A 19,326-nucleotide genomic window follows, 5' to 3' on the forward strand; every position below is an offset into this window, starting at 1 on the left:
GCCCAAGGAGCCCACCTGGCCTGCGACACAAAGCCTAAGCGCTCCCGCCCCGCTCTGCTGCTTGGTGTTTCCGAGTTGGGACTAGTCTGCGCCCGCCTTCCTCGGCTCGGGGCCGGCTGTGTCCCACCGAGTAGTTCTCGGGCCCCGGCTTGTAGGAAGCCGCTTTGGGTCCCCTGAGAGCAGGAATGTGGCTCCTAAACTCAGAATAAGGGCTCCTGAGGCTGGGGTTGTGTCTTGCCCTCAGGAAACCACTGATCGGTTTCCACTCTCAGGCTGCAGACGCCCGAGCCCCCCATGTCCTTCCGCTCAGGCCAGGGGTCTCCTGCGGGCGGGGTATGCCTGCCCTCAGGCTGGGGCAGTAGCCCTCCTTAGGACTGGTTGGCACTGACTAATCCATCCTCGCCACTGAAGCAGCGCCGGTTCCTCCCGTCTTGCGCGCTCGGATTAGATCTGGGGTGGCCGGCTTTATCTCCACCGCTACACCCAGCAGGGTCGCGCTTCAGCAGCAGTCGCCACCTAGACAGAGCTGACACCACTACCACCACACCATCCTTTCTCCACTGCTCCGCAGCAATTCCCAGGAGCCCCAGGAAGGTGCCATGCGTGGTGTTCCGCCGGAAGAAGCCGGCCGGCCCTTCCTGCCGGCTTGGTGCCCCACCCAGTTGAAGCTTCGCCCTCCCCCGGCGGTTGGGTGGGAGGAGGGGCAGGGGCCTCTGATAGGCCCTCTACATAAAAAGAGCTTTGGGCTGGGGACCTCCCTGACCAGTCACCCCATCATCAAGGCTCCTGGAGACCTTGTCTCGGCTATGGCCCTTCACAGAGACAAGAGACTAGGATGTGAGCCCCTATCCCACACCACTGGGGACAAGGAGGGGCTCCTTCAGTGTCTCACCGACAGGAGTCATCTTGTTAGGAAACTAAGTGCTCGGAGCGAGGATGGCAGCGACATGCCTGCCTAGACTGGGTCCCCACTGAGTGCCTTTCCACCTTCTCTGGACTCTCAGTGTGGACAACTTTTACCGCAGGCTTCCTGGCTTTCCTGTGTACTCTTAGAACCAGCAAGCTCAGCATTACCTGGAGAAGGTGTTAGAATGCAGGTTCCAGGTCCCTGCAACAGACCAACTGAATCAGAATCCCTGGATGTAGACCCTAGGAATCGGCATACTTACAAATTCTCAGGGGATTTTCTGCACAGTAAAGTCTGAGGACCTCTACATAAGCTTTTATCATCTCAGACATATATTCACCTGATCCCCCCACTAGATTCTAAGCTCTTTGAGAGCTGGGATGTACTTTGTACTTCTATTACAATTTAGTTTAGCTCTGAGCACCTACTGAGCACTTAGTTAAATGCCTGTGAATTGGATTGAAATAAAGAAGTATATAAATATAGGGCTAGTCACTTAATCAGATGAGAGTAAGTGAGGTAGGTGCAGTTCACAGGGGTTTCTTGGTGGGCCATCTCAGTCGTGTTATAGTTTCAAGCTGCCCTATGCTCAGGTTAACCTTATAATTTATTTGAGGGCAAAACATTTATGCTTTAAAAAAGTGTCATCTATGTCCCTCTCGTTCCCTTTAATGCAAAGCACATTGTAAATTCTCAATATGTGGAGATTTACAAATTGGATCCAGACACATATATTCATTTTATTAAAACTCTTATGCCGGGCTTCCCTGGTGGCGCAGTGGTTGAGAATCTGCCTGCTGATGCAGGGCACACGGGTTCGAGCCCTGGTCTGGGAGGATCCCACATGCCGCGGAGCAACTGGGCCCGTGAGCCACAATTGCTGAGCCTGCGCGTCTGGAGCCTGCGCTATGCGACAAGAGAGGCTGCGATGGTGGGGGGCTCACGCACCGCGATGAAGAGAGGCCCCCGCTTGCCACAACTAGAGAAGGCCCTCGCACAGAAACGAAGACCCAACACAGCCATAAATAAATAAATAAATAAAGCAAACTGTCAACAAGTAAAAATTAAAAAAAAAAAAACTCTTATGCCAAATTTCCCTTAAATTAATACTTTTCTAGGATGCATTTTAATTGATTTGCAAGAGTTTGACTAATTAGTTAAGACTTTGGTATACTGAAAAACTGCTCCACTTGTATACTATTCACAGATCCCCAGAAGGTCCTATGCTAATGACCTAGCAATTTGCAGACCTCAACAATTTTATTCTAAAAATGTAGATTCCCCTATAAAGAAAAAAATGTTTCCTGCCATTCCAGTTCTACAAGGATCAAGCCATTAGCTACTACAGTCAGCCACTGAGGAGAATTCAGGATGGAGAAAAATAAGAAGTATTCTGGGCTTTGGATATACTGGCCCCTAGGTAGTTAAGATGCACATGTAATGAAAAATTTTAATGATGCCAGATTCTTGCATCTTCCCTTACATAGGAAAGCACTAAAATCATTAACTTGAGATTAACTTGAGTTGATCTCAAGTTGACTCATTAACTTGAGTCTGTTTTTTGTGATTAGCAGACTACATATTTTTCCCAGCAAAAAAATTCATATATATCCTGGCTCTTCCCTTACCTCTTCGGAGCAGCTCCTTAGTAAGGACCCCAAATAAAACTTAACTCACAACTTTTGTGTTGTGCATTTTTATTTTGGTCAACACCTACATTCCATGAATCAGAATGAATCTGATTCTGTAGGCCTGGGGAGGGGGTCTGGGAACCTATATTTTTTAAACTTCTGAGTTTAATGCTATTGTGAAATTATTGTTCATTTTTTATGGTACAAATGGTTATAATTTTGAAAAGAACCTTTATCTAAAGTATTGAAGGATAAAAGGGCCTGATATCTGGGATTTGCCTTAAAATAATCCCAGTGGGTAGAGGGAGTAAAGATGGAGAAGAAACAAGTGTCTGTAACTGTTGAAACTGAGCGATGAGTATGGAGGGTATGTTATAATATTCCCTCTACTTTTCCATAAGTTTGAAATTTCCCAGAAATAAAGGTTTAGGGAAAAATAAACCTCTGGTGATTCTAATGCAGCAGCCTATGGAACCGTATTCAAGATTCATGGAATAACCCTCTGAAACCAGTTTCCTTACGGCATGATCTTAAAAGAAACTTGTTGATCAAGAACCCTTCATACCACCCTTAAATGTTCTGGTTTGTGAGGGCCCTTTGAGTGGCAAAGAAGAGATTCCCTTATCTGCAAAGAACCGGTATCTCCCTGGAATTCAAATTTCTGACTACAGAGCCTTGACTGCCCTCCCTCCTCCCTCTGATAAGTGACAAGATAGTGGATGGACATGCCTATCTCACATGTGATCAGTAACCTGGAGAAGAAATCTGGAGACAGAATGTGGACAGGTTGTAATCCCGATTCTTGTGATTTCAAGGTGATGAAAGCTTCTAACTTTCTGGCCTCAAATTCCTTCAGTCTTTTATAGGAGGATAATTTAGGACTATGAAGGAAAGCAAGTGTGTGCTTGTTAAAAAAGGACAGTGGTGGGACTTCCCTGGTGGTCCAGTGGAAAAACAAAAAAAAAAGGATAGTGGCTACCTCCAAGCAGGAGGAGGGAGAAACATGATGCGTTTCTTGGGTTTGATAACGTTCTTTTCCTTTTTCTTTCTTTTTTTTTTTTTTTGGCTGCACTGCGCAGCATGGGGGCTATTAGTTCCCCAACCAGGGATCAAACCCATGCTCCCTGCAGTGGAAGTGTGGAGTCTTAACCACTGGACTTCCAGGGAAGTCCCTATTCTTTTTTTTTTTTTTTTTTAGTTGAAGTATAATTGATTTACAGTGTTTCGGATGTACAGCAAAGTGATTCAGTTAAACATATAATGTTCCTTTTCTTGACCTGCTAAGTAACAGCATAGGATTTCACTATACAGTAGTTTACTTAACTCTAAAATTAGTTCTGTGCACTTGTGTGTATGTAATATGTTACACAATTTTTTCAAAAAAATTTAAGCTTCAGAATTTAAGGACTAGAAATGCAAGCAAAATCTGATTACCTGAAATTCAAAGTTAAGGACTGAGTTAGCCTTGGAAAAACTCCCAGAAGTGAAAATGGGCAGAGGTGTGAGGGTTTAAAACATTTTTGTAAAGTGAATTCCATAGAATGCTAGCTCTGGAGGATGTCATGTGAATGAATAAGTTGGGAAATGCTGGGTTATATAGTCAATCCACCAAGAAATATTAAGAGCTTTAAAGATCAGGTGGTATTCCAAACACCGTGAACCCGATGGACCAGTAATTTGTATAAAGTTAAACAGCTTTCATTATGGCAGGACTGCTCAGAGCCCTTAAGTTGCTACTGAGTTCTGAATGTCGAAAAGTTGGGACAGACTCTGCAGTGTTCCTCAGATTTCTAAATCCGAGGTGTCTCAGACCCAACTAACGCACCACCTCAGATTCACTCAGCTGCACCTCTCTCCTAGACCCTTGGCCCCTTGTACATGGAGAGCCTGGATGCTACTTCAGCCGCGGTTATCGCCTCATCCGCTAGCACGGGTGGCTGTCTTGGCCTTCCCTGGAGTAAATCTGGGCTCCAGCAGAGCCTCCATGGGGACCATTGCGGAGTAGCTCTAGCACCCCTGCCGTTAGCCCTGACAGGTTTTTGCTTTGGTTTTTTTTTTTTTTGTAATGTGAGTGTCTGACTTGAGCTTTGACTGCCATCCATTTCAAGAGGCAACCACTTCAGGGCTATCTCTAATAAACACCTTGCCAGCCACAGCACTAGATAAAGAGCCAGGCCGTGTCTCCCCACTGAGGCTCCTTTGTTTTGGAGATCTTAGTTGATTTTGCTCACTGACCATTTGAGCCGTTCGCTTTTTTTCCTCTTCCCACGCTTTAAATTCCCTCTCTTATGTTCTAAATTCACCAGTAAAGAGTGAGCCTTTGAAACCCTAGGCCCCCACCCTAGACCCCAATAAAAGCGGAACCCAGGCTCTTGCTTTCTCCCTCCCTCTCTCCACCCGCGAACTCACTGCATGGCCCCAGGGATGCTATGTAATTTGCAGATCTTGTAAGTAATAAACCTTTATTTTTTCAGAATTTCCTGATGGTTCATACTTAAGGGCATCTTGAAATCATAATAAGAACTACAAGGGCCAGTCTAATCACAACATCGGTTGCTGATAGGCTGAGACTGACACAAAACACACACCCAACCCCACTGGCCCCCCGCAGGCTCTGCTCCACCCACCACCTGCAGGGTCCGCTGACAGGTGCCTTCTAGCTTCCCCCGCAGCTGCCCAAAGGGCCGAGTGATGCAATGGAAGAGCAAGGGCATTAACTCTCCGGGAGGCAAACTCCAATCCTGGGAGATGGGAGGTGAAAGAAGCCAGCAGACAGGTCTCTCCCTTTTTCCCTCTGATGAACTGTTTGAGGCAGGTTGTTCTTTGTAACCTGCTAGAAGCATCTCCCTTGGCTGAGCAAGCAGCCAGGGGTCTCTTGGTGGAGCTGTGGCCAGCTGGGTAACGCGATACTTTGTATTTGCTTCCCTCCTTTCCTGACTTGCTTCCACTTCCCTTCACTCTGGCTGTCCTGGGAACGTAGCTGAACTAAAGTGTTTACTCTTTGCCTTGGGCTCTGTTTTCTGGAGAACCAGAAAATAAGGCATTGAACCCTTTTCTGGAGGGTCCTCTCAGGGCCAGTTTTCCACATAGTTCTCATTGGGAAATACGGGTTTAAAGGACAACTTCTTTGTTGGGATAGAAACCTGGGCTTCCCATCACTGTCTACTTCCTGCTGCACTCTTCCTATCAGGTCTTCTGTCCGTCTACCCTGAACTGTCCTCTGAAAAAAAGGCTGAATGAAACCCCAGCTCTTTTGGTAATAAATGGAAGAAAACGTTGTGCATTTATTAAAACAACATGTAACACGAACTCAGTCGCTGTCCCTTATGTCAGGAATAGACACTGAAATACAGTACCTTATCCTTTCCTAGGTCTGTGAGTGCTACGGAGCCCCTCCCGCCAAGGAAAGGAAGTGGGTGGCTGTATCAACCTGGCTTCCTTCCCTTCTTTATAACAATCGCCCGTCACACGATGACCAGGCATTATCATACAAAAGTTCCTTTACAAAAAGCACCAAATTGGCATACATATACAAGTATATACAAAAATCACATTTTAAAAATGTACAAAATATTCCATTTTGCACCAACGTAGAAAAGTATCCAGTGTGGTTGTTTCAAGCACGTTACCAACTCTGGTTCGTGACGCTGGACACAGCGGTGAGGTCCCGCTCCTAGTTCCTGCTCTCTGAGCAGAGAGAAGACACACCTCCCCATTGCCCCTCCAGGGGCCCTGACCCCTCCCACCCTGGGCCTGTCACCAAGGCAGCTGGGCCCATCCCCACCCTCCCCAGTCTCTCTGCATCTAGACGGTCTCTCCCTCATCCATCTCCTTACTGGTGTCTAGAAAGAAAAAGACGAAGAAACACAAGGTGAGATAGGGACTCAGGAGGATCCAGGGCTTACCAGGATGCAGTGACAAAATTATCAGACTCCAGTTCCTGCCTGGCCTCTTCCTTTTAAAATTGCAATAGAGGGCTTCCCGGGTGGCTCAGTGGTTGAGAGTCCGCCTGCCGATGCAGGGGACACGGGTTCGTGCCCCGGTCCGGGAGGATCCCACATGCCGCGGAGCGGCTGGGCCCGTGAGCCATGGCCGCTGAGCCTGCGCGTCCGGAGCCCGTGCTCCGCAACGGGAGAGGCCACAACAGTGAGAGGCCCGCGTACCGCAAAAAAAAAAAAAAAAAAAAAAAAAAATTGCAATAGAACTTAGCTGCCTAAATGCTATGGATTTCAGATCCAATGCAAAAAACTCTAGAAGGCTACTTTGTATTTTTTTTTTTTTTTTTTTTTTTTTTTTTTTTTTGCGGTACGCGGGCCTCTCACTGTTGTGGCCTCTCCCGTTGCGGAGCACGGGCTCCGGACGCGCAGGCTCAGTGGCCATGGCTCACGGGCCCAGCCGCTCCGCGGCATGTGGGATCTTCCCGGACCGGGGCACGAACCCGTGTCCCCTGCATCGGTAGGCGGACTCTCAACCACTGCGCCACCAGGGAAGCCCTACTTTGTATTTTTTAGTTGGATTGGAATTTAGTTCCAATAATAACTTGAATTGAAAAATAATAACATTAGCAAACATGACGTTTCTATGTGCCAGACACTGTGTTAAATTATTACCTAATTTACTCCTAATTACAGTCTAATCTTTTGAGGTCAGTACTGGTACGTCCCCTTGCATAGATGAGTAGGTCAAGACTCAGAAAAGTCGTGAACTGCCCAAGAACACACCGCTGGTCCGTGGTAAAGCTGTGATTCAGAACCCAGGCCCTTAACTATACTCTGCCAGGTTGGGAAACTCAGATACCTATGGGGCCAGGTGACATGAATGGGTCAAGCAGGCAGGCTGACAGTGGTGGGGCTGGGCAAACTAGCAAATGGATGTCCCATCCAAAGGAGGCAACTGCTTCCCAGAGCCAGCTCTCTGAGACTAGGGAGAAGGGCAAGCCCAGCGTTGTTAGCTCTTTCCAAATTTTGACAAGGTGAAAATCCAAAGTCTTAGTTGAACTCTTCTTTTAAAAAAAATCCTTTTAAAAAAAATCTACGAATTTAAAAAATGTTGACAACTAATTTTTAAAATTTTGAACATTGGGCCAAGCCTGCCTTGTGGGTGCTCTCTTTTGCCTCTGTTACGCTGTGTCACTTTCTGTTTAGGAAGGTCATTTAGATGTAAAAGGGGAGCTTTTTATTATGAATAGTTTGGGGGAGTTCTCTAAGAGTAAAGGGAACACGACTTTACCTTAATAGGTTTAAAACCCCTTCAGGGAACAAGAAACATCACCCCACCATCAAGCACAGCACTTTGCACTCAGTAGGGATCTCATGTTGTCCCTGAATGAATGAATGAATGAAAGGAGGGAGATGGATTTCTCACCTTCTTCCTTCCCCTCTGTGGACTCTTCCTCTTCCTGATTTTCTTCTTCAATAAACTCCTCCTCTTCCTCACCTGTGTGTGACAAAGAACAATTGCATTCGGTTGGGGCTGGTGTCTCAGAGGAGAGGCTCAAAGGAGATCCAGGCTGGAGACAGCACTCGTTCCACAACCAGTCGGGGTCAAACGGCCACGCAGTGACATCACTGGCCCAGGAGGTGATGGGCTTGTGTCCTCCTTCCCCAGCCTCCTCCTTTCTTCCCACACCCTTCCAAGCGAGGGAGGCTCAAGACCTCCTTTTTTCCAGTAGCAGCAGCAGCATCTGTCACTTGATCTGCCTGCAACTGGAGGGACCTTTGGGGAAGCACACTGTGTACCGCTGCACATTTCTTAGACAGATCAACTTTACCTGGGGAAAATGGGACAAAAACGCCTTGATTCTCAGGGATCAGAGTCCTTATTCTGAAGGAATCTGCTCAGCCTTTGAAATCTGCTTGCCTAGCACTCCTTCTTCAGTTTTCCGCATTTCTTAGCCTACAGAGGCGTGGATGTGGGGCGTGGAGCCCTTCTGGGGCCATCTGCTCCTTAGTTGTCTGAAACTGAGCCTCAGACAGTGACTGTGCTGCAACCTTTGTGCCCACTCTCCCATCCTGGGGTATCGCCTTCAAGCTCTACTCACAGGGAACGTGTCCCTTCCCCACCCCCTCTCTCAAGCCACTTCCTTAAGCCTTTGGGGGCCCTGAGGGGTCACTACAGACTCAGAGCATTTGTCAAGAGTATCTGGGGAGAGGCTTGAAAGAGTTAATTCCTCCAAACTGACAATTGGGATCTGTGCACAACCCAGGGAACGGTTTTGTGGTGGTTTAACCATTATCACAATTAACTACTCATAGCAGCATTTGCTGAGAACTTACTATGTGCCAAGTGCTTCCTTGCGCTAAGGACTGTACACGCACTGCCTCATAAAATCCCCATAAGGCCCTCGGTGGAATCTGCGCGGGGTTACTTACTGGTATGTGGCCTCTGCAAGTCTCTCACCTTTCCTTGGTTTTATTGCCTCAGTTACAAAATGGAGATGACAAGAGAACTACCTCTTAAAGTTGTTGTATTAAACAACAAGATTCACATCTAGGGCTCAGTGCCCCGGATATAGAAAGTGCTCAATACATGGTAGCTGTGGGTACTCTCCCCATTTATCCATGAGGACACGGAGGCTCAGGGAGATTACTGAAGGCAGTGCAGATCGTCACAATGTCGGACTGTTTACATAGTATGATCCACTCTTGAATATCTTAGCTTAGGGAGGGTGACAGTGGAGCAGCTCTGCAGCAGTGGATACACCCGAGTCCATTGACATCTCAGCTTTGGGATGCATTTTGTCCTTACCCAAGAATAGGGTATATTTGGGCTTCTGGGACTAGATTTAACACATCAGAGTCTGAAAGCTTGCAGGAGAGCAGGTGCAGGAGGTGCCAAGAAGCTTTTCTCTTTCTCTTGCCAGCCCACTCGCAGTTCTTCCCTGTTCCTGAACAACCTCTACCCCGCTTTCTTTCTCTCAGCAGATCATTGGAGCATCACCTCTCAGACAAATGCAACATTCAGCAGAATTGGATCCGCCCTCTCTTTCTTCGTTGCTAACTAGCTATCTTTCAACTGTGTAACCTTGAGCAAACTATCAAAATCTTTGTTCTCCATCTGGTTGCCTCATTTTCTCTTATTATTTTTCCTTTATTATTGTTATGGTTATAGTGTTACAATTATTATATGTACGTTATGGGAGAGTAATCACAAACAGAAGCAAGGACAGACTACAGATAAATGAATGTGCCTGAGTGTCCGCGATTATAGCAGTAAGAAGCTGAAGCCAAGACTAGCTTTAGGCAATAACTAGTATACGTCTAGCATCTTACAAAGGCTTCTGAAGAAATATCTTATTTGTTGCAACAGCATCGTTCAGTGGTCATTATCAGTAGGCCCATTTGTTACCTAAGTTTAAAGCTAGGAAATGAAGCTCCTAACTTCAGAGGTGGAGGGAGCATCCAAAAGGCCACACAGATAAGAAGTGATAGAACCGGATTTGACCTTAGGTCTGCCTGACTCCGTTGCCAAGCTCTTTCTATTGCTCCAGGTTCCTCCCTATAGCAGGTCCATACATAATTAATTGAGCAACAATTATGTACCAGGCACTGTGGTGGGCTCTGGGCTCATCGAGAAGTTGGCTGTATGAATTTAGCTGATATCTGGGCATCTTTGCTAGTGTATCTGCCTCTATGTGGGGCTCAGTGGGAGGGAAGCTGATTTTGGGGGGGAAATAGCCCCTTACCTGTCCCAAAGTCGATGGCCCTCAGGGCATCTGCTATGTGGTCTAAGTCCAAAGTAAAGTAGTCCATGTTTTCAAAGCCCTGCTCTATCTTCCCCAGCTGGCAACCCTTGGATGCTTCCACAATGCTGTAGGGGAGAGACAAAAAGGGGTGGGGTGGGAGCACAGTGAGATCTCTGGCCTCAGAGAAGGAAGGAGTTGTTTTAGCCCTAACTTATACCAGTGCGCGTGCTTGTGCCCACACCCAGGACTTGCACCCAGTGACTCCCCCTGGAGGATGGAGTATTTCCTCTCCAGTCACAAGCAGAATGGATGGTCCAAGAAAGCAGGGGTGCAAAGGCCAGGAAAGCTATCCTGGGGTGAGACCCTCCCAGCAGACCTAATGCAAAGGAGGAGGCCCTCTGGACAGAAGTCAGAGGCCCTGATGGGAGCTGGGGCCTTGGATCATAGCCCTGGAGAGACACTGACCTTCTGATGAGTTGCTTGGCACTCTGTGGGGGAAAAGAAAGAGCAAAGGGTTAGGACTGCAGAAAGGGTAGCCCCAGGAAGTCAGCAAAACCAGTGACTGGGCTCTGCAGATGGGCACTTGGTGCCGTTCCCTAGCCCAGCTGTGACCCGCTCCTCAGCTTCAGCAGAACAGAATTCGGATTTTCCCTCTGTCCATCGTCTGCACACACCTTGCTCATCATCCTAGGACCCTCCCATTGTCCTGGCAGGAAGCTTGGATTCTAGGAGTGTCAGTCTAAACCCTCTTAAACTCTGAAATCTTCAAGATGAGAATGATACCTAATCACCTTTTTATACCCAATGTATAGCACAAAGCCTGGCCCACAGAACGTGCTTAGGAAATTTTTATTGAACTTTACTCTTCCTTCACAAAATCTTATAGCTGATCCTTTTATGTCTCCCCCAAGAAGCTCTTCTAGGGTAGGGCTGTGTCTCATTCACCTGTGTCTCCACCTCAGTGGCTGGCCTATGGCAGGTGCTCAATTAATAGTCTCTACATGGACACTGTATTTTGTCGCTTGCAAAGCCATTTCACAAACATCCTTTTATATGATCCTCATAAAATCCGTTAAGAGGAAAGGAGGTAGGAACTGTTACATGCTCACTTTACAGACTGAGAAAACTGAGGCTTGGAGAGCATTAAATGACTTGCCCAAGGGCACATTCTTCGGTGATTAGTGATGGAGCACAACTTGACCCTCAGACAGAGCTGTGGAGCTGAAGTGCCCACACCCTCCCAGTCCTGCTCACCGAGAGGAAGATGGCCCCACCAGGCTCGTCCAGGGACTGGATGGCTGTCTCCACCAGCTTGCTGGACTTCTCCAGTTGCTGCCGGTATTGCTGGATGAGGGCCTCGTGGAAGCTGAGCTTCTCCTCCTGCTCTCGTGTGACCCGCTGCAGCAGCTCACTCTTCTTCTCGTCCAGGATGGCGTACAGCACGTCGAACTTCTGGCTCAGCTCTTCCTTCACCTGGTGACTGTTCTCCTGGGGACAGAAATCTTGGAGTCACATCCTGCAGGCCCTCCTTCCTATCCCCAACGTTTCCTTCTTGGGATGGGTGTGCTAGGAATAAAAAGTCTGAAGCTGGGGGAGATTTATTGCGCCCCCATTTTACAGAACACGAAATGAAGCCTTAGCGAGAAGAAAGCATTTGCTAAGGTTTCCTAGCCACTTAGTACACCAGTAACATTTGGAGGCTGGGGTCATAGAGAAAGCTACACCTTTCCTCAAAAGTAGAGACTCTGGGCTTCCCTGGTGGCACAGTGGTTGAGAGTCCGCCTGCCGATGCAGGGGACGTGGGCTCGTGCCCTGGTCCGGGAAGATCCCGCGTGCCGCGGAGTGGCTGGGCCCGTGAGCCATGGCCGCTGAGCCTGCGCGTCCGGAGCCCGTGCTCCGCAACGGGAGAGGCCACAACAGTGAGAGGCCCGCGTACCGCAAAAAAAAAAAAAAAGTAGAGACTCTAAGATCAGATGGGATGATGTATGTGGGCCTCCCCGAGTCACAGTTTTCCTCCCATTTTAGCACCAAGACCCGATTTGGGAAGCTCTGCAGCATTTGGTCATCAGAGAGGTGGAGAAGCTGCTCCTCCCCTAGTGGCCTCCACATTGAGGCTTCCTTCTGTCCAACACTGATGCTAATCTTAGTTTCCATACCTATAAAATGGGTATAATAATAGCATCTCATCAGACTGGGGGCTGTAGTATCCTCTGTCAGCCTGGGAGCCCCTCCCAGTTATTATGTTGTTAGGTTATTATGTTGCTATGGGTAATAACAACATCCTTCTTCCTTCCTTTAAACCTATCCTTCACACAACTCTTTTGTCCACCAGAAATGTAATGATCCCTTTCCCCCATCTCATTTCCAGGTCCCCACAAGGGGAGATGGAAAATCATGGGAGCTTTTGCAGGGATAGAAAAGTTGCCTTCTGTCTCTACAGTCTTGCTACTCAAAGTGTAGTCCATGGACTAGCAACTCGGGCAAATCCTGGGAGCTTGTTAGAAAAGCAGAATCTCATGCCTCATTCTAGACCTACTGAATCAGAACTTGAATTTTAACAAGATCCCAGGGGGGTTCGCATGCACATTAAAGTTTGAGAAGCTTTAGCCTACAGCACACTGGAGAACAATGTTCTAAAAGTTACTAGTGCTGAATAAATGCTGGGAATTATTGGCGGGACACTGCCTGAAGTCAGGGACCTGGTCTGTCTTGCTCACCGCCCCATCCTCACCACCTCTGGCAGAGCCTGACACACAGCTGTCCTCAGGAAGCGTTTGTTGAGAGGGTGGATGAATTGATTAGTCAGTCCCTCCCCCACCTTCCCTGCTTGAACACCCCAGAGACCAAGCTGCGCTGGGAGGCTTCGAACCCCCAGGCAGAGCTAGTCTTCCCCTCACCTTGGTCGCTTGGCAGGAGTCCTCCAGCTGAGTGATGATGGTCTGAACACGGTCGTTCCCTGCTACCAGCATGGAGATACAGTTACTCAGCTCAGTCTAGACGGGAGGAAGGGGTGAGGGATCAGGAGAAGAGAGACAAAAATAGTCTCAGGGCCTGCCCTCTGGGGAGTGGCAGCAAAACGGCACCCTCACTCCCCTCTCTGCTAGAAAGAGCCTCTTTCTGAGGTACAGCTCAGCTCCAGAGCAGAAAATATCAGAGAGATACTGCATCCCTCATTTTACAGATTAGGCCCAGAGAGGGGAAATGAGCTGCCCAAAATACACAGCAGTGTGCTGGCAGAGGAGGGGCTTGTTTCTAGGAATGGAGGGATCCATACAAGAAAGAGGTTGGAGAATTCTAGAAGAGAGAGAGATCAAGAGAAGAGTAGGAGGTGGGGAGGAAAGAGTATAGAAAGGAGAGACACAGCTTTCTGCATGTACAGCATGGTGGGGCTCCCACAGGCCCAGAGGGCCAGGGAGAGGACTCTCACCTGCCTCCTGCTGCAGAGGGATCTAGGGAGAGGTGACCAGCACAGGAAGGGGTATCCGGGACCCAAACCACACTGGGTGGTAGAAGTCGTGGCCAGAGAGGGCCCTGGTGGCCTGGCCCTGGGATCTGCTCTCTCCCTTGGGGCCACACCCAGATGCTCTCAAGCGGCTCTAAGTATAACTCATGAGCTCAGCCACCTCCCCACGGAAGGCAAGGGCTGCTGGCCCTGCGGGCGGGAAGTCCCTCCAGGGTGACTATTCCTGAAAGGTCGGCTCAGCAGATCTACAGGGATCAAATCCGCATCCTGAATCATATGTCCAGCAGGCTCGGGCTGGGGGTGGAAGTAGCTCAGGTCAGCACCTTTTGTCCCTGGAAGACACTCTGCAGTGGGGCCACCTCGCAGTCCTTGTGGACCCCAAACACCTTGCACATGGAGCACGTGGGCATCTCACATGTGAGGCAGTAGATGTTGATTTTCTCATCTTCGTGCTCCTTGCACATGGGGTGGTTGCCTTTCTGCAGGGGCCGACTGAAGTGGAGAAGAGTGATAAGTCACGAGGTGGGAGTCTCGAGTCCCTGTCTCCTCCCCCAGCCCCAGGAGGCCACCCCAGGTCCATGACCCAAGCTCTCAGTGGTGGGCTGTGTCCCAAACCCTTTTCTTTCCATCCTCTGAGAACCCAGGACCAGGGAAGCCAATGACACCAAGACTAAGATTCAAACTCCAGTGATGGAGTTGGCCCTAGGCCTTGCCAGTACAGGACATGGGAAGGATTGCAGAATCCCAGAGTCATTTTGAGCCATTTTCGAGAAGAGGAAACTGGGTCCCAGAAAGGTGAATTGACTTGCCCAAGGTCACCCAGCAAGTCAGGGCATGGGAGGCTAGAGTGCATTTGCTCTAATTATAGTCCCCATGCTCTTGGTTACAGCAGGCTGGGCTCTGAGCAAAGCAATTTATACCCATGGCCTCATTGAATTCTATATTTAATCCACCAGACTGTAATCTCCATCAAAGCAGGGAAACTCGCCTATTCTCTTCACCCCTGAATCTGCAGTGTACAGTACCTGGCATGGAGAAAGTGGTAATTAAATACAGGTAGAAAGAAAAAATCAGTAAGCATGCCGTGAAGGTGCCCCGAGGCTCTGAGAGAGAGGCATTATGTGTGCCCCAAGTCACACAACTAGAACATGGGCAACACAGGGCCATCCGATGGCCCAGCACAAGCCTTGATTTCCAGTCTGAGATTCTTTCCAGGGTCCAGAATCGCTTCTTTCTGTTTCCTCCCAAACACACACTCTTAAGATGACTTTCTCCCTTTGTCTCTCTCTCTTCTTTTAGAGCCTCTGGCATGTTTTCTGTGTTTCTCTCAGGGTCACTTCCTCCCCGAGATTCCATTTTTGGGGTCTAGGTCTTACTGCCCCAGCTAACTATATGCTCATTTAGAGCCAAGAGCACATCTACACACCTCTGCTTTCCCTGCCCCTAACACAGCAGGCAGCTCAGAATGACTGTCCCCCATCATGTCAGTGCCTCCCCTCCAAAGAACCTTGCATGGCTGATCACACCCTGGGTATTATTGTCCCCTCAGGGTCTTAAATAAGCCCCTTTCCAGACTTACCTTTTTGCATCTTTTAGCCCAGGGTCCCCCCATGCTGGCAGGGCTCTCCCTTTGCCACCTGCCTCTATCCCCTGGGAAGGGAGCTCTGGGGTGGCAGTAGGTGCAGAGGTGAGGCAAGATCCTGAGGGTCTGGTACCTGTGTCCTCTGTCATCCCAGTTACCTATCCTCCCAGCCCCAGGCACCAACATAGGGGTTCAAATCCAGATTGTTCTGCCACTTACTCATTGTGACCTTGGACAAATGATTTCACCTCTCTGAGGCTTGGTTTCATCCCAGAGCTACTGGGATCATGGCAGGAATTGTCTGTACTGAATGTGCAGTGCCTGGCACAGAGCAGACTCTCAGAAACTATCATCATCATTCAACTCTGTGGAAAGGCCTTGACAACGTGCTCTTCCTAGGTCGACACTGGGTGGGCTACTATTTTGGTGCAATATTAATTTTATTATTATTATTATCATCATCAACGATATCATTGCATTTTTGTAGTGTTGAAACTCTAGCTACATAAGAGACAGTAGCGGTTAAGAATGTTCACTGGGCAGGCAGTCAGACAGGCTCCCTCTCAGCTTCACCACTTGCTAGCTGAGTGGCCTAGGACAAACCTCTGATGCTCTCTGAGCCTCCATTTCCTCATTAGAAATTGAGGGTAAGAACGGTTTACAGGATTACTGTGAGAATTAAACAGGGATAATGCACGGAAAATATTTAGTGCAGTACCTGCACACAGTAGCTGCTCAATAAATATTTGATATCTTTAACATTTCCCATCAAAATCCTACTTGACAGTCACAATAACAAATCTCACTGTCCCTTTCTGGAGACAGGGGAAAAGGAGGCCCAAAGACTTACCCACTATTCTACACTGCATGAGTAACAGAGTCAGAGTAGCAAACACAGTTCTCAGGTCAGAGCTTTCTCAAGCGAGGACTGGTCTGTCACCTTTTTGGGGGGCCAGACACTGCCCGTAGGCAGGCACTTGGTGAAGGTTTGGGACAACAAGGGCCATGAGGTCAGCAGCCTGGAAGTCTTGTCAGGATGTCCTGATTTGTAAAGATCTCCCTGGTAGCTGTGTCTCTCCCCAGTTTGAGGCCCAACACTGCACAACTTCGACCACACACAAATTCTGCCTGAGCATGAGTGGCTATTTCACAAATAGGGAGACTTGGAGCTAGATGGACTGGGCCCAGTCCCAGCAATTCTACTTGTCAGCTGGGAAACCTTGGGTAATTGACTTCACCTCTTTGAGCCTCAGCTTCCTCATCCATGAAATAGGGATGATGAAAGCCATGCTGATCCATAGGATTGTCATGAAGCAGCAGCAGGAAGCATTCCCAGTGTCTCGCGCTGGTGTTATCACTATAGAGAAACTGGCTATGTTCTCACTGGGTGATTTCTCTGCTTCTCAGGGCCACTTAGCTGGCTCCAGTGCCTCTCTCTCCTTCTTACAACTCATCTTTCCCCTGGATTCTGTCTCAGTATCTTCCAGGAGGACAGCCTAATGTCTGGATCCCCTCCCATTCACTGGGTGACACCAAAAGCCAGGGCTGTGGGATAAGATGAGCCTCCGTTCCTGCCTGGGGAAGAGGGAAATGGCTCTCTGGATTGGCTAGCATAGCTCTTCCAGCTAGGGGACTGGATCTTGAGCAGATGAAGGAGGATGGGGCCTTGGAGAGCTGGGCTCAGAGGATGAGCTGGGGAGAGGGGATGGCCTCCCAGCTGCAGGGTGAGCTGACCTGGAGCACTCCTGCTTGTAGATATCAATGATGTTCTCCACCAGCAGATTCCTCTGCAGGCCGTACACTCCATGACGGTCCATGATCACTTCATGGCGGCAGGAGGGGCATCGGAAACGGCTCCCAGACATGGACACCGAGCCACCCCGGCTGGTCCAGTAGGGATTTGCAGCCTGCTGGTGACAAGAGCAGAGGTGAGGCCTGGGCTCCCTCCTCAACTCCTTCCCTTTCTGACCTCCGACTATCCTTCCCCCTGCTCGCTCCAAGATGACTTAAAGCTCCCTATCCTGAAATGAGAGAACCAGCCCGCTTACACAGGGAGCACCTGAGAAGTAACCAAGCAATCAACAGGTTTGGAGGTCGGCAGACCTAGGCTCAAGTCACAGTAATTCTCTGAATGACTTCGGGCGAGCAACTTTTTCTCTCCAAGCCTCAGTTTGCCCATTTATGAAATGAGCATATAATTAGAGCCAGCTCCTAGGGCTGCTACTTTAAAGAAAAAATAGTGAGAGATCATTCTGTAAAGTGCTTCTGGGGAACTTTGAGGCCTGCCTCCCAACCAGGATGCACATGGCTCCCATTCTTTTCTTAGAGAGATGAAGTCCCTCCTGCACCATATTATAGGGAACAGCTTCAAAGGGGAAGATGCCTCTATGGCTCAGTGCCTCTCGGCCACCCTCCTCCTAAAACTCTGGGCACCCTGCCACTTTGGAGCTGGCTCCAGCCCCCAGGGTCTGGTTTCTCTCCCCTCTCCGCCCGTCTCTCCCACTTATCACTTGAGGCTTTTGGAATCCTGATTGGAGAGTCAACTGCGGTGCTCAGGACAGGGGTGGAATAGCTACAGGCAGGGTGGGGAGGGGAAATGTGCGTCATGGAGAAGGAATGGGGCAGCCAGAGCTGCTTCCCTACCCCCCTCGGCCCCTTCCAGAGGCCTCTGCAGGGGTTCACTTCAGAGGGGGATAAAACAGCCCCAGTTTGGAAGGGTCCTGGGCTAAGAGAGAAGTTTTCTTTTAGTTTTCACTGCAGGAAAACTGAGTAGCTGCCTGAGGCCCCAGTTCTAGGCCATGCCCAGCACTGACCTGGAAGATGTCACAGGCACACTTCCGGCAGAGGTTGTGTTGACATGGCAAGATGACCACTGGCTTGGTAAACATCTCCAGGCAGATGGGGCAGATCAGCTGCTTCTCCAGGTTCTCCATGGGGTTCCCATCCTGGATCAGGCTTGACTTATAATCCATATTGTCAGGATACGTGGGGACCCACCTGGCTGTCTCCTTTACCTGCCTCGCTCTAAGCAGATCTGGGGTCTTGCCTTTGTCACAAAATACCCGCCTGGAGCCTCTTTGCCTTCTTCTCCTGGAGCCCGAATTCTGCCTTGGTCTGTGGCCCCTCTGATATTTATAGCTGGAAACTGGTCACATGAGCCCCAGGAAGGGACCAGCTGAGCATTCCAATGCCAAGCTGCTGGCGAGGCTTGAGTTTCCTCCAGGCCTGAAAGACCAGCCCTCTCAAATCACATGTAAGGATGAGCAATCGCTGTTCCCTTGGGACGGGGGTCGTAAACAAGAACAGCTTGTTCATAGACAGGCTCGGGACAGGACTGGGTACCCAGAGTTTCCTCCAAAAATTAGTCTCCTCCCACAGTAGGCTGGTAAGGAGGGAGTGGGCCACTGGGATTTGTGGGGTTAATAGCCGGTGCCCTCTCACTGACCTAAATCAGGTCTGTCCCCTCCTCTGGAGTCCTGGGCAGCTCCCCAGATGAGGCCCATCCCCAGCACAGCATGTTGTTAAAGACCTTGGTCCCGCCCCGTCCCCGCCCCCGACACATGCTCAGGCTAGCCCATCCCTCCATCCTTCGACCACTAATTCCACTTTTTTTTTTTGGCCATACCACATGTGGGATCTTAGTTCCCCAACCAGGGATTGAACCCGTACCCCCTGTAGTGGAAGCATGAAGTCTTAACCACTGGACTGCCAGGAAAGTCCCTAATTCCACTTTAACACTGAAAGGGCTCCCTTGAGACAGAGTCTATTTCCCTCATTTTGAAGATTTTTTTTTTTTTTGCGGTACATGGGCCTCTCACTGTTGTGGCCTCTCCCGTTGCGGAGCACAGGCTCCAGACGCGCAGGCTCAGCAGCCATGGCTCACGGGCCCAGCCGCTCCGCGTCATGTGGGATCTTCCCAGACCGGGGCACGAACCCGTGTCCCCTGCATCAGCAGGCGGACTCTCAACCACTGCGCCACCAGGGAAGCCCCATTTTATAGATTTTGACACTGAGGTCTAAGAAAGGAAGGACCTTATTCAAAGTCATTTGGAAAGTAAG

The 19,326-nt window shown here is 49.3% G+C and overlaps 1 protein-coding gene across 1 annotated transcript; it reads right to left on the reverse strand.

Moving 5' to 3' along the window:
• Positions 1-34: 34 nt before the first annotated feature.
• TRIM63 (tripartite motif containing 63) lies at positions 35-18,239 on the reverse strand (the record flags this gene model as incomplete). The annotated part of the gene is made up of 12 exons (XM_079720240.1): positions 35-173; positions 253-322; positions 404-645; positions 1,075-1,108; positions 7,903-7,974; positions 10,223-10,347; positions 10,688-10,710; positions 11,477-11,710; positions 13,120-13,215; positions 14,009-14,177; positions 17,002-17,174; positions 18,081-18,239. The coding sequence occupies 12 exons, from the start codon at positions 18,237-18,239 to the stop codon at positions 35-37; spliced, it is 1,536 nt and encodes a 511-aa protein (XP_079576366.1).
• Positions 18,240-19,326: the final 1,087 nt, after the last annotated feature.

The sequence above is a fragment of the Hyperoodon ampullatus genome (genome assembly GCF_949752795.1).
Source record: "Hyperoodon ampullatus genome assembly, chromosome: 2".
In the NCBI taxonomy this organism is placed as follows: domain Eukaryota; kingdom Metazoa; phylum Chordata; class Mammalia; order Artiodactyla; family Ziphiidae; genus Hyperoodon; species Hyperoodon ampullatus.